We start from the raw sequence: 13,470 nt of genomic DNA, 5'->3' as shown, positions 1-13,470 counted from the left end.
TGGATATTTAAGCTTATAATTTGTTCGGCATGGAACAAATTAAAAGTGCACTAAAGATGCAAAATGAAACATAATTACACATATTTTCTTAAGATAGGCAGCTGAAACAGGAATTGGTTGCTGTCTAGGTCAACAGAATCCTACAAGGTTCAATTGCTTGGATCCCTGGAAAGGGAAGTGAACAGCACACTGTAATGAACATTACAATGACGATGCCAAAATCATGAAACTGTAGGAGAGAGATCTGCTGAACTAATAATTCAGTATATTCCTCATACTACAATGAGTATAAATAAAAACATTCACAACTGCCTTCCTCCCTAGGTCTAGCCCATATGAGAGGAACTTTTCAGGTATAAGTGAAAATCTTCTCTTGATCTTTAACCTTTAAGGAGATAAATAATAGTACTCATTAACATAGCATGAATCATTTCCCTTAGAACAGGTAAGGAACAAACAGAAAAGTCTGTCAATTTCCAGCCAGTTATTTCTCACAATGACATAAATGTTCAACTTGCCAGGTAGAACAATTACTGTGGAGAGAGGGAAGAACAATACAGTTATTGTATCTGAATAATTATCCTCCGCGATACCCACAAGTTAAAGCAAAACTGACATCAAAGGGAAGGAGCACAAACTGAATTCAAGCAAACAGATGGCTTTTCCCTGGTACAGGCTAGGTAGATTTTGTAAAGTTACTACATAAAGTAGCCAGTAAATGAGTTGGACCCCAAATCAACACATGGTTCTTCACACAAATCCTACGTTTCTCTGTTTCTTGGAACATTTACTGGCTAGCGTGCTTCTACAAATCTCCAGGAGCAACCACGAACATCCTCCTGCTTTACTCAAACATGATCACAATGAAAGAAATCAGAAGAGGTTGTAAGTTTAAAATGTATGCTTAACTAAGAACATATTGAAAGGAACTTTCAATGATCAGTTGTTTTCTATTAACCTATTATGATGTAATTGCCACACTGACTTAGAGGCATTTGCTCTCTATGCCTACAACATTTTAGGGGCAAATGGAATAAAACATCATTGAATACAAGTCTGCAGTGTGCCCTGGCAGCCAAAAGGGTCATCTGTGTCTGGGTGCATCAAACACAGCATAGCTGTGTCAAGTGGTGCAGCCCCACCTCAAGTACTTATGTGCATTTTTGGGTACCCCAATATAAGGAGGACAACAATGTATGTCCAGAAGAAGGCACGGTAAAAGCAGCTGAGGTCACTAGGCATTTTTGGCTTAGAGAAGGCTGAGGGGTGCCCTTATTGCCCAGCTTCTTCAAGAGGGGTAGCAGAGGGGCAGGTGCTGATCTCCTTTCTTTGCTGAGAAGCTGGACAATCACAGGAAGAGGCTCCCCCCGGAAGCACTAAGCATGTCACAGTTCAACAAGCATCTGCATGATGCCTCTTCGTCATATAGTTTAGGTTTAGGTGGTGCTGCAAGAAGAGAGGAATTGGACTCAACGATCCTTCTGACTTCAGATATTTTATGTTTCTACAATCCGGATCTGTAGTAAGTGCCTTACAATGACCAAGATTTCTGTCTGATCCTAATTCCAACAGATCAAGGCAAGTTAGTGTTTACTATTCCTTATTTATTCTTCTCAAGTGCTTTCTGAAACACTTCAAAACCAACCACCAAATCACCAAGCATTAAAGACTAGCTACATACTCAAATAGTTTGGTGACACTTAAAAGGGATCCAGAGAATCAGAAATCCAGGTCTGCCCTCTGCTGGCTCTTCTGTATTTCAGTTTCCACTTTAAAACAAGTCTGTCACTGAAATGACTGAAAACTGTGGCACCATCAAGGCTTATCCCAAGCAAATTTAACAGTGAGGAGTACATCAGTACCTTGATTCTTCTTTCTGAAGAATGATTCACTGAACAGCTCTATGTGCAGAGATTAATAGATTGATTAATATACTTTCTTGGAAACAAATTTTTAATAAGTATGCGTGTATATCTGGTGATTTACAAAATGCAGCAAAAGAAAAAAGCACACTTCACGTATTTGCCTGTAGAACGTTTTGCTTTTCAGGCTACCTTACTATAGTCAGAAAGGAAACTGATAGGAGACACACTGAAGATACCTCTCTGTTACGCTAAAATCATATTACTAACATTACTACTGCAGCAATGCTCATCTTCCTTGCATTGTGAGATCAATGTCATGCTCACTTTCGGCCACTTTTGCAAGAACAATATCTAGCTGGCGTATTTTTTAAATGATTGATAGGACTGTAATTTAAATGACACATTCTCAAAGGGTTTGGCCTTGCCTCTTAAAACCAACAAAGCAAGCTCTATTCAACTCTGCTATTTGGAATTTAAATAAGAAAACAGTAATAAATTAGAAGTTTCTGAAATTTAACCTGGTATACAAAGACTAAAAGAGAAGGACCAGAATGTTTAAATTACTTAGGAAGGGTTATCAGAACATTAATCTCATCTTACTGGACTATCATTTAGCTAATACTTGGAAAAAATAAGGAAAATTAAATACCATCATCATCATAAGCATACAAACAAGAACATACACTGAACAACCATACTGTTCCCATCTTACTTGCAAAGCACTATATGATTATTCATGTATAATCCAATACCTCCTTAAACAAAAACAGAAAGTAAATGCAAACAGCAGTCTACATACAGGCACTGGGAAACAGGAAATTGGTGGTGGTAGGACAGTTCTTATCTAAGCTTAATAGCAATCTTCAGGGCAAGGGAAATAATATTTCTGATATATGATGCACTATAATACTAGATAAGAACCTCTCCCATTCTGGAAAACTCAGAAAAATAGTAAGAGCAGGTAGGCGGCTACTTAAATTTTATTAGCTGTGCTGCAGTACTTTGTAAGAAGATAAGGAATAATTTATTTCAATGCCTTGAAAAATAAAAAATTATTCCCTAATTTCAATAAAGAAATAGCAGGAATTAGAGCAGTTAAGGCAAATCAGCCACAAACAAGAGGCTGAAGAACAGCCCTACCACAACTTGAAAGCTGTATAGAACACGAGTTGAAATATTACCTACATAAAAGGCAGAAGTTACTGTTCTTGCCCAGGTCCCCCTCAATGGCATCCTGTCCCTCAGTCATGTCAACTGCACCACTCAGCCTGGTGTTGTGTACAGACTCACTGAGAGTGTACTCAATCCCACTGTCTGTCATTGGTAAAAGTATTAAGCAGTACTAGTTCCAGTATGGACCCGTGCAGGGCACCACCCATCACCAATATCCATCTGGATACGGAGCTGTGGACCGCTGCTGTCTGGAAGCATCTACCAGTAAACTCCTCACCTACTGAGCAGTCCACCCATCAAATCCACTTTTCTCTAATTTAGAGAGAAGGATGCTGTGGGGAACCATGACAAAGGCCTTACAGAAGTCCAGATAAATAACAAGGTGTCCTAACCCTGTGAAGGAGAGTCTCTTGTGATGTTCTTGGAAACCACTCACGTACAGTCACAGCAGTTCTATTCAAATTCCTCCTGTGGCTCAAGTCTTAATAGTTTTGGGGTTTTTTTTTAAAAACACTTAACTTGCAGTAACATTCAGTGTCAATTTTCAATCCTGCATTCAATTCATCTAGGATTATCCAGCTGTGTGAGACAGAGGGCCACTGCATGTATTAGTCTGCAAATCACATTACTAACACTACTCCACATTTCAAAAAATGCTTGCTCTTGATCTAGCACTACCACAATAAACAGTTGTGTGGCTTACAGAAAGGGGCAGCTCAGTTGAACAACAGAAGAGCAGCTCCCATCTCAACCCATCTCCTGTATTTTTTCCTAGCACGTGCATTTCTATGTAATGCATGGGGTCTGGAAACTGGTAGAAGAGGATTTTGAACAGACAGACAGTACATTCCTTGATAAGCAAGTCAATGACATGCATTCTTATGAATTCTTAAGACAATACTTTTATGCTTTAGGGAAGAGGGTGGGTGGGGGGAACCATCAACAACAACAGAGACCCCACAGACCTAATTTAAAACAAAGACAAAAGCAGTTGAATTAAAAACCAAATTATAGCATGAGCTACCAGTTGAGTAACCTATACACCTGTCAGTGTCATATAACCTGCTTGCTTATGTGAAAAATGCCTGCTTGGTAAGAGGACGATAATGCAATGTAATATGGCTTCCTTCTGCAAAGACAACACTGTGGCACTTGTCAGCTCTTCAGCCACCAGTTTCTTTTCCTATGCTAAGTTTCTAATTCTATGCTACAGCTTTTCATATCCTTGAGAACATTACATTGTCTTCACCTGATTGTGTTGAACAAAGAAAGGAGAGTGGATGTATTAGTACCTACAGGAAAGAAACACAATAAACATTCTATACTTACATACTATAGCACCTTCTAGTGGCTCCAAAATCAAAAGTAAAAATTACTGATTTGCACTACATGAACATGGATGCTCAGAAATCTGTAGTCATACACATCAGTCATGCAGCTCTTAGCCAGCTAAAGGACAGAAAATACAAATGCTGGGGAGTACAAAGCAACACTAGAGCACCAAGTACAAAAATAAAGAAGAGTATATCAGATTTTAAATTATCCTACAAATTCTCTTGGGGAGCGCAGATTTAGCTATGAAAACAATGAGAGCTTCTTGTACATCATTAAGGACAAGATATAAATTGGTATGGTTTTGTTCTTTATTTGTTCGTTTTTTCCTTCAAAGTAATACAGGATTGACAAACGACTTTGGAAAATTTCATGGTTAATCATTTACAATTACAAATTGATCCTCAGAAGCCAATCTTGAATATAATTTATCAGGGACGAACTCTTGGAAATACAGAATGGATATGTCCATTATTGCACAGTAAGCTAGATTTGGTAATCAAAATCTCTCCCTACTGTTAGTAGTTCATGAAATTTATTATAGCAAGACAAGCCAAAGAAAGGATCTCAGTAAAAACTCTCAACTCGGTATTAACTAAAGACTTTTGTCTTGCAGTTTGCTTTTTAATTAAGGCAGCAGCTAAGCAAACAAGTCCTCCAAATCTTAAAAACAAAAGAAGTACTTGCACAAACCAGAAGACAACCCCTAGATTTCTGCTCACAATTTATAGTCTCACCAGGTCCTGTAAATGCAGCTACTTCATTACAGACACATAGAATATGTGGTTCCATATTTATTTACAAGAAAAGAAACCAATCTACTTCTGTTAATTTAAACTTGAGGCCACTGCACTTAAGCCTCCGAGTTACAATTCAATATATACTGATGATAAACACTTTCTACTTACAACTTTATTCTATCCGTGCAAAGAACAGCATTAATCAGCAATATTCAGTGTGCAAAATCTGACCTTTCATAATGGAACCCCTATGAGATTAATGGATCACAGCTAGTTTTTCATCACAATACTGCTGGCACAATTAACTGGGGTTTCAAGTTCAGGACAGCACCTCAAAAATAATATTTGATATATTTTGTTGTAGTGAAGAAGATCTGAATTGGGTAAATTCTAAACTTAAAAAAAATGTAATTGACTCCAAATTAAGTCAAACAAAACCTTTCGGGGTTTTTTTGGGGTTTTCTTTTGGGTTTTTTTGTTTTTTTGTTTTTTTGTTTTTTTTTTTTTACACATTTTTACTAAATGTTGGCTCCATCAAAAACTGAAAATCAACAACACAGAAATTCACCCCTTTCTGTAGAATGAGTTTATTCAGACAAGTTTATTCTCTACTCCACACCTTTGCAAGGCATTAGATTATGCAGTTATATTAAAATACTGGGAAAAATATATGCTCCTACAGTACAAATTAGTTTTAATGAGTTCTAATTATATGAAGTTGTAGATGTCACTAGATTACTCATTACTTTGAGAATTATTGTTTTATCTGTGATCTAATTTCACCTTTCTCAGAATTTCCTGTTCTTTTCCCCATTCATCTCCAAAGCCATCTTGCTTTCTTCAATGTAGCTTATAGTGAAGGAGAAGATAAAGAACAGTTAAATCTAAATGAAATTAAATTAAAACTTTTTTTGGTGTGTCTTTCCTGTTATGTAGGAAACCACTGAAATATCTGACAGAAATCTTATAAACCTTGTTTCAGACTAATTTCTACAGCACAATATGCCAGAAAAGTCTTCTGAAGACTGACAAGCTTTCTACTGCAGCAATATAATTTAGCTATTCATTTCTATCTCAGTATTGACCACGACTTATAGCAGCACTTTGCTCAATTATGATTCTTGCTTGCCTCATTCTAAAAGCTTGATGTTTTGCCCTAAAGGAAAAAATCATCCCATCTTAGTAAAGACCCCACCTGCAGTCCTGCATCCAGCTCTGGAGCCCTCAGTACAAGACAGACATGATCTTGTTGGAGCAGGTCCAGAAGGCAGCCACAAAAATTATCAGGCAGTTAGAACACCTCTCCTATGAAGAATCCCTGAAGGAGTTTACATTGTTCAGCCTGGAAAAAAGAAGGCTTCAGCGAGACTTTATTATGGTCTTCCAATACTTCAAGGGGGGTTATAAGATGGGAACAAACCTTTAACAAGGCCTATAGCAACAGGACAAGGGGTAATGCTTTTAAACTACAAGAGGGTATATTCAGACTGTGTATCAGGAGGGAGTTTCTTACAATGAACAGGTTGCCCAGAGAGATGACTGATGTCCCATCTCTGGAAACATTCAAGGTCAGGTTTGGACAGGTTTGCTCTAGCAATCTGATCTACTTGAAGATGGCCCTGCTCATTGCAGGGGGGTGGGACTAGGTGACCTTTAAAGGTTACTTCCAATCCACACTATTCTGTGGTTCCCTTTTTAAATTTCATAAAGTTTTATTCAATTTTTCTATGCAGGCAAGACTGACTTTTCTATACAAACATGTGACATTAGTACTAAGTGTTTAAAGAAAAGTAGTATGTTCCACTTTAAAGTCTTTTAGCTTTACAGTATAAAGCTTGGTCAATTCAAAAGACTAAAAGCATGAACATTAATAATTTTTCACAGTAATTCAATAAATTAAGTATTTTAATTGTCCATCTCACAGTAACTATTTACTCCTCAATAAAGGAAAACCCAAGTACATAACAGTTTTCTATGTTGTCAAAACAAGAAGAAATCTCCACCGAGTTTAACACAAGGCAAGTCGTATTGGATTCTCTATGTTGGCTTTCAAAGTCTCCAGAAACTTTGAAGCCAGTTCATCATCTACCACCCGACCATCACTTGAAAGAGTCACTGTCATGAGTTGACGCTGCTCGAGTTTCTCATTTCCTTCTTCATCTTCCACAAGCTTGAGCTCTACTCTTGCTCTGCCCACAGCGAGGATGCAGGCCTGGGGAGGGTTTATCACTGCAGTGAAATCACTGATGCCAAACATGCCCAGATTAGAGATGCTAAATGAAAGAAAAAAGGGATACCAGTAATCTCAGAAATTATGTAACACCTAGAAGAAATTATCTCTGTCCAATGACTACTATGACGTAATTCTCTCCTAAGGCCAAACCCATTAACTTTAGAATATATCTAAACTGGATTTCAGTTGGGCACATTTACACTCTCAAGGGTTTGGGATTTTTGCAATTACAACCAATGCACCTTTTTAAAAGTCCAGTTTCTTTACAATAACATATGCTTGAATTGCACGTACTAAAGCAGAAACTAGGACAGGAAATCAGTATCTCTAAAGAAACTCTGCCTATGTTCCAAGCCAAAGGCCTTTTAGATTGAACCTCACACCTTTGAAGTTTCAATGGCTGTTGACAGGTCAGTAGTTCCCAGGGTCCTCCTTTCCACCTTCTCTAAAAAGGGCCGCAATGTTTCCCTTTTTCCAATCACCAGGGACTTCACCTGACTGCCATGACTTTTCACATATCATGGAGAGTGGCTTGGAAACTACGTCAGCCAATTCCCTCAGGACTCTGGGATGCATCTCATCAGGTCCCATAGACTTATAGATGTTCAGGTTCCTCAAGTGGTTACTACCCTGATCTTCTCTTACAGTGGGAGGAAGTTTGTGTTTGTTTCTTCCAATGTCACTGCCCACAACTGGAAGGATAGAAGAAAAAATAACCTGTGCTCCAGATTCCCTTCCCGAACATCCTAAGGCCCTGAGGTCTCTTTCGACTGCCCCATGGACTATGCATTGCAGCTTTATCACCACCAACATGGAAGAGCACTAATGGGTAATAGCTCAAGAGCTATACAAGCTAGAAAGTTTACTAGTGATGTCCTTAACCCAGGGCCCACGGAGGCAGCAAATTTACCAAAGGACAGGGTCTATCTGGCATATTGGACCCTCTGTTCCCCTCAAAAAGGGAAAAAAAAACCCCAATCCAAAACCCAAACATACAACAACAGCTCCCCTGAAACAAACCACAACAAAACCAATATTCTTCTGCAATTGGGAAAGATTAGGTACAAAAATAAGAGGCGGATTAGTCTCAATATGAAAAACATTAATTTCACACCAGGCTCAGATTAAATAAACCTGTATCAAGATACTTGTTTCCTCCTGATACAGGACACTTGGCCTAGGTTTGGCTCTCAGAATCATCACATGGAAGATTTTAAAAAGCAATTCATTAACACAGGGGAATACCTGAGGATAAAAGAGTTCTGAATCTACAGTGCATGTATTAAATGCTGCTAGAGAGTTTTACCTGAAAGATCCTCCCTGGTATTCTTCTGGTAACAGTTTTCCATCTCTTGCTTTCTTTGCTAAAGCCTAAGGAAAATGAAAGAAGTAAAAGAACAGGAGAGAGGAAAAAAATTAATGTGTTGTAATAGACTAATTCTTTTGACTTCAGTAACACAACTATTATAGCCATACAGCCATTAAAAAGCCATATGCTTCAGATTTACGGAAGTACCTTAGCAACACTGTTGTACTGCAATGACTTGGCAAAGAGAAAGTTTCATTTTCCCAACAATATTGGCTGTTAAATAAATGCTGTTCTCTCACCTTGAAAACCTTGTTCCAGTTTTTACAATGGAACCACCATTCTCCCTGGTGTTTTTAGATGAAAAAATATTTAGCAGAATACTGATGAGACAAATTCAGAGTATTCTAAACATACCTGTTTAAACAAACTGCCATGTACCATTTTAGAACTTTCTAGCAGATTGGGAGAATGCATTTTACCCAGCTAACCATTCAACTACCTTAAGGACCACCCTGTGATCTCCATTTTACTTGTGATGCTTTTCTACTTCTACTAAATGTAACAGATGAAACTGTCCACAAACGTTTTGTTCAAAATACAGCCCAAGAAGTTCAAGCTATATTCCAAGGCAAGATCACAGAGAAAAAGAGTCTTAATTCCCATCTAGGATCTTTCTAGCTCAGAGGTCTCCTTAGATGGAAGCAGTGGGATTCAGGATGAATAATTCTTACAGTAGGAAGAAAGGACTGTGTGGGCCTCAAGAGAAATGGCACTCCTCGGTGGATCAAGAGCCAATTATTCAGCCACCAATCCGTCTGTCACACCCAACCATGAGTACCCAACTGAAAAGGTAGTGACTGGCAATGTGTCAAGTGACTTCTCCATTAGTAGCAACCTTTTCAAAATCAGGAACTCTTCAACTGACAGCAGACACTGAAATGGGAATATATGCAGGAGAGGTGAACTGCCCTGTTCATACAGAACATATTCAGTGGTTTTGGCTTGTCTCATATTTATTCTGCAGGTGGAAAAGCACATGGAAAATGTCACGTTGTGACAAGTGCAACATTATGGCATTTTAAGATAAAAATAACTGTTTCCAAAAGCATCCTCAGGGAAATAAGACTCAGATTTGCTCTGGGAAAAATGTTAGAAGTAACACAGTCTGTTTACATTTTCCTTCTTCTGGTAAAAAAAGTAAAACTAATAAGTTTCTAATAATTTACTTATGTTAGGGCAATGCTGGTGGACGTGAACAAAAATTCAAAAGATCTACTTTATCACAACATGCAAAAAGTGATATATCACATTTGTGAAACTTTCTTGGAGATGATTATTCCATGAATCCCCCTAGGAATTTTCCACTCCTTTTTTAGGAATTCTACCTCTGTTTTCTAGGATTTTCCCAGGTTCTTTCTAGGAATTGACGTGGGGTTTTTTTCCCCATTGCTTTTTTTGTGTTTTAATTCCTATATTGCTCTCCAGGAGTTGCCCATTCTACTTCCCAGTGATTTTCTACATGTGTTCTATAAATATCTCAACTACCAGTCAATTCAATCTACCAAGAGGCAATTGCTATGAAACCTCACCCCTGCCTTTAAGGACCAGGGTCAGTAAGTGGAAACTATGACTGAATTGACTTCTTTTTGTTTGCATGTGGGTGGAGGTAGAGTCATTACAAGATAAACTTCCTCACAGATAGTAACAGTGGCTCATTAGCTATAGTTGTGACATGGATTAATCCCCTTTCATGTTGTAGTATACCTCTCTTCGTCATGGTAAATAACTGTCTTCCCAGTATATATTTCTAAACTGCTTTCAGGCAAGAGTTCTGAAAGACCACAGCAGCTGAATGACTGCAGTGACCAGCTTGGAAATAAACACCAAGAAGTTTAAGAGAATCTCATTCTAATTAATTGCCCACTAAACAATAAGCTTATACCAAACTTTACAAAACCTGTGAAATTATGGTGATGAATTTAAAAGTTAAAAGCATACACTGAATTTTATTTCAGGCTTTTATCCATCTCTGAATAAGTAGTAAACTAGAAGACAATAGCCATGGGAACAACATTCACACAACAGGGTTAATATGAGCATAATGCATATGTGCAATTGCATTATTTGAATGATGAAAATATGGTGCTAGGATGCACATGACCTGGAAAGAAGTTAAAATTAACATGTAGTAGAAGGAGACATATAAGCAGTCTACACAAAGTGCCTGCCAAACTACAGACAGACTGGTAGAGAAGCAGCTGCACTTTCAATTTGTGCCTTTCACATGTGCACATCAGGTACATACTTATTTCAGTAATTCAGTGAACAAGCTGAAAAGCAAACTTCTGCTGGTATGGACACCTACAATCTATGTGACCCAATGACTTTCATATTGAGCAGTGTGCCCTGTCACACACATTCCATTTGAAATAAAAGGGGAATGCTTACTTTATTGAGGCCCTATTAAACATAATGCAAGTGTACATTCCTATCACAGGAATGGCAGAACACTGTAATTTATGGTAAAGAAAGGTTTGTAATACTGCATCCCAGTATCACAGCTACTGGGGATGATAATGTACTTCCCATATGTGATATACTTCACTTCCCATATTATTTTTCTTCTTGTCATTCTATGACTAATCACTGAATAATGTAACAATCTCAGCTAACCACCTTCTTTGCCTGGCTGTTATATTAACTAAAGGATTTGCTTTCACAGCACATTCAACATGAAGCAAGCGATATGGACTGGAAAAATCTTAAAAACATACAATTACAAATGCTTTGCAGCATGACACACCTTCTTCTGCTACAACTTTGTTGGTTGTTCCCCTCTGCCAACACGGACTATCATGATTTCTGTAGTTTTTGGTAAAAGACAAAAATTTGCAAAGTGCAGTCAGTGTCCAGTTTTGGAACACTTTTATACCCTAGCATCTACTTCCACTGCATTCCTCAGATACTGCAGGCCTTTGATTAGCACTCATTAAATAAAAAAAAAAAAAAAAAAAAAAAAAGCCGGTGTTGGGGCATTTCATCATTCATTTTACTTTTGCCTGCACAAGATACATCCGTGGCTGACAACAACTGCCACAGATCCAAGTCACTCTAACTGGCACCTGGACTGCGCAAAATGCTGCTCATTAGTCTGAGGAGTTTAATGTTATTTATCAGGTGACGTTCTCAACTGAACTGCATATTGAAAAACTGCAGACAGACTAAGTGCCATAATGTAACTGCACAGAGGGTAACATAAGCAGCTACAAGCAAATTTTTGGAAAAGGAGGGGAAAAAAAACCCTCCCAAATAAACCAAATCCCAAACCCAAATACCAGTAATACTAAAGAAATTAACATTATCTAGTTTTCTCATGAGGAGTAAAGAAATATGATTATATTAATTTGCAGAAGTCTGTGCAGGTTTATTTTTCAGTTTAGTCAGCATCCAAATAAATACCATGATGGCTAAGTTATTGTTCATTAAAAATGAAAAGACTTGCAAAATTAATAATAATTTTGAAGTGTAAGGAATGTTGAAACTGCTTTACATCCACTCTGCCTTTGTTCTTACTGATGTGTATCTAGGTCATGCTACATTTTCTGCCACAGAAAACACTACAGCTACTATATATTCTTCAGCATACAGTACATTTAAGACCTACCTTTGCAGAGGCAGCAATTTCCTTTATTCCTTTGGCAGCAGCATCTTTTATGATTGGTGTAATGAGACCTCGGTCTGTTGCTACAGCAATAGATATGTCAATGGAATGCAGCTGCCTGCAGACTTCTCCATCCCAGGTTGCGTTCACATCTGGCATTTGCTGGAAGAGAGACAATAAAAAAAGACAGCTGTTAAAACAATTGTAGTGCAATCAATTATCAAGAAAAAAGGAAAATCCTTTAAGACACACAGTTACATACAGGCATTTACCAAATTACTTAGTGCATCACAGACTATTGTCTGTAAACGAAGGGAAAAAGAAGAGGTCACATCTGTCATCAGGACTGCTACAAGCAAGACAGAAAATAAATCCCTGCAAGGGTCTAAGAGTAGCTGTACATGATTAGCTTGCATTGATAATATTTAAACTTATTCTGTCAAAAAGCATGAATGTATGCTCCAGAAACTGAAAACAGCAGGGCAGACAGAAGGTTTTTTGGTGCTGCTGGAAAAAATTAACAAAAGCCTATAAAATCCTTCAGGAGTCACCGATACCACCTCACAGATGCCCAGCATACAAAGCTACAAAGCAGTGTTATTTCTCCCATCACAGGATATTGACTTAAAAGCACGGAAACAGACACCCTACTACACTCACGTGTTTCTATTTCCACTCATGTCTCAAACAGGACTCTTAACAAAGGAAGCTACAAATAGGATATGCTGCAGGTACACTCACTGTTATTCAGATAACGTTAGAACACATCGCATTTTTGTGTGTGTGTGTGTGTGTGTGTGTGTGTACACAAACAAGGGCACATAGTGACAGGACAAGGGGGAATGGCTTTAACCTGACATTTAGAGGAGACATTTACGTTAGATACTAGGAAGAAATTCTTCCTTGTGAGGGTGGTGAGACACTGGCACAGGCTGCCCAGAGAAGCTGTGGCTGCCCCATCCCTGACAGTGTTCAAGGACAGGTTGAACAGGGCTTGAAACAACCTGGTCTAGCAGAAGGTGTCCCTCCCTGCCTGTGACAGGAGGGTTGGAACTAATGACTTTCCTCCCAGTCTCATGAATCTACAATTTATCTATCTAAACTAACTCAGTTCCTAGAAGCAGCAGTGTAATGGTACTCTCAGTTCCTATTATAGA

At 38.2% G+C, this 13,470-nt stretch overlaps 1 protein-coding gene across 2 annotated transcripts in view; it reads right to left on the bottom strand.

Moving 5' to 3' along the window:
- Nucleotides 1-4,659: 4,659 nt before the first annotated feature.
- The window catches only part of PDHX (pyruvate dehydrogenase complex component X), a 35,671-nt gene continuing 26,860 nt past the window's right edge, over nt 4,660-13,470 (bottom strand). For both annotated transcript variants that reach the window (XM_065683152.1, XM_065683151.1), the window contains exons 9-11: nt 12,317-12,475; nt 8,650-8,714; nt 4,660-7,383 (exon numbers count right to left, since the gene is read on the bottom strand). In XM_065683152.1, the coding sequence (XP_065539224.1) occupies nt 7,119-7,383; nt 8,650-8,714; nt 12,317-12,475 (489 nt within the window). In that variant the 3' untranslated portion in view covers nt 4,660-7,118. The remainder of the gene's footprint in view (nt 7,384-8,649; nt 8,715-12,316; nt 12,476-13,470) is intronic.

The sequence above is a fragment of the Lathamus discolor genome, chromosome 6 (assembly GCF_037157495.1).
Source record: "Lathamus discolor isolate bLatDis1 chromosome 6, bLatDis1.hap1, whole genome shotgun sequence".
NCBI classification, from domain to species: Eukaryota; Metazoa; Chordata; class Aves; order Psittaciformes; family Psittacidae; genus Lathamus; species Lathamus discolor.
The sequence above is the reverse complement of the archived record's forward strand: the minus strand, read 5'-3'. Positions and strand labels throughout refer to the sequence as shown.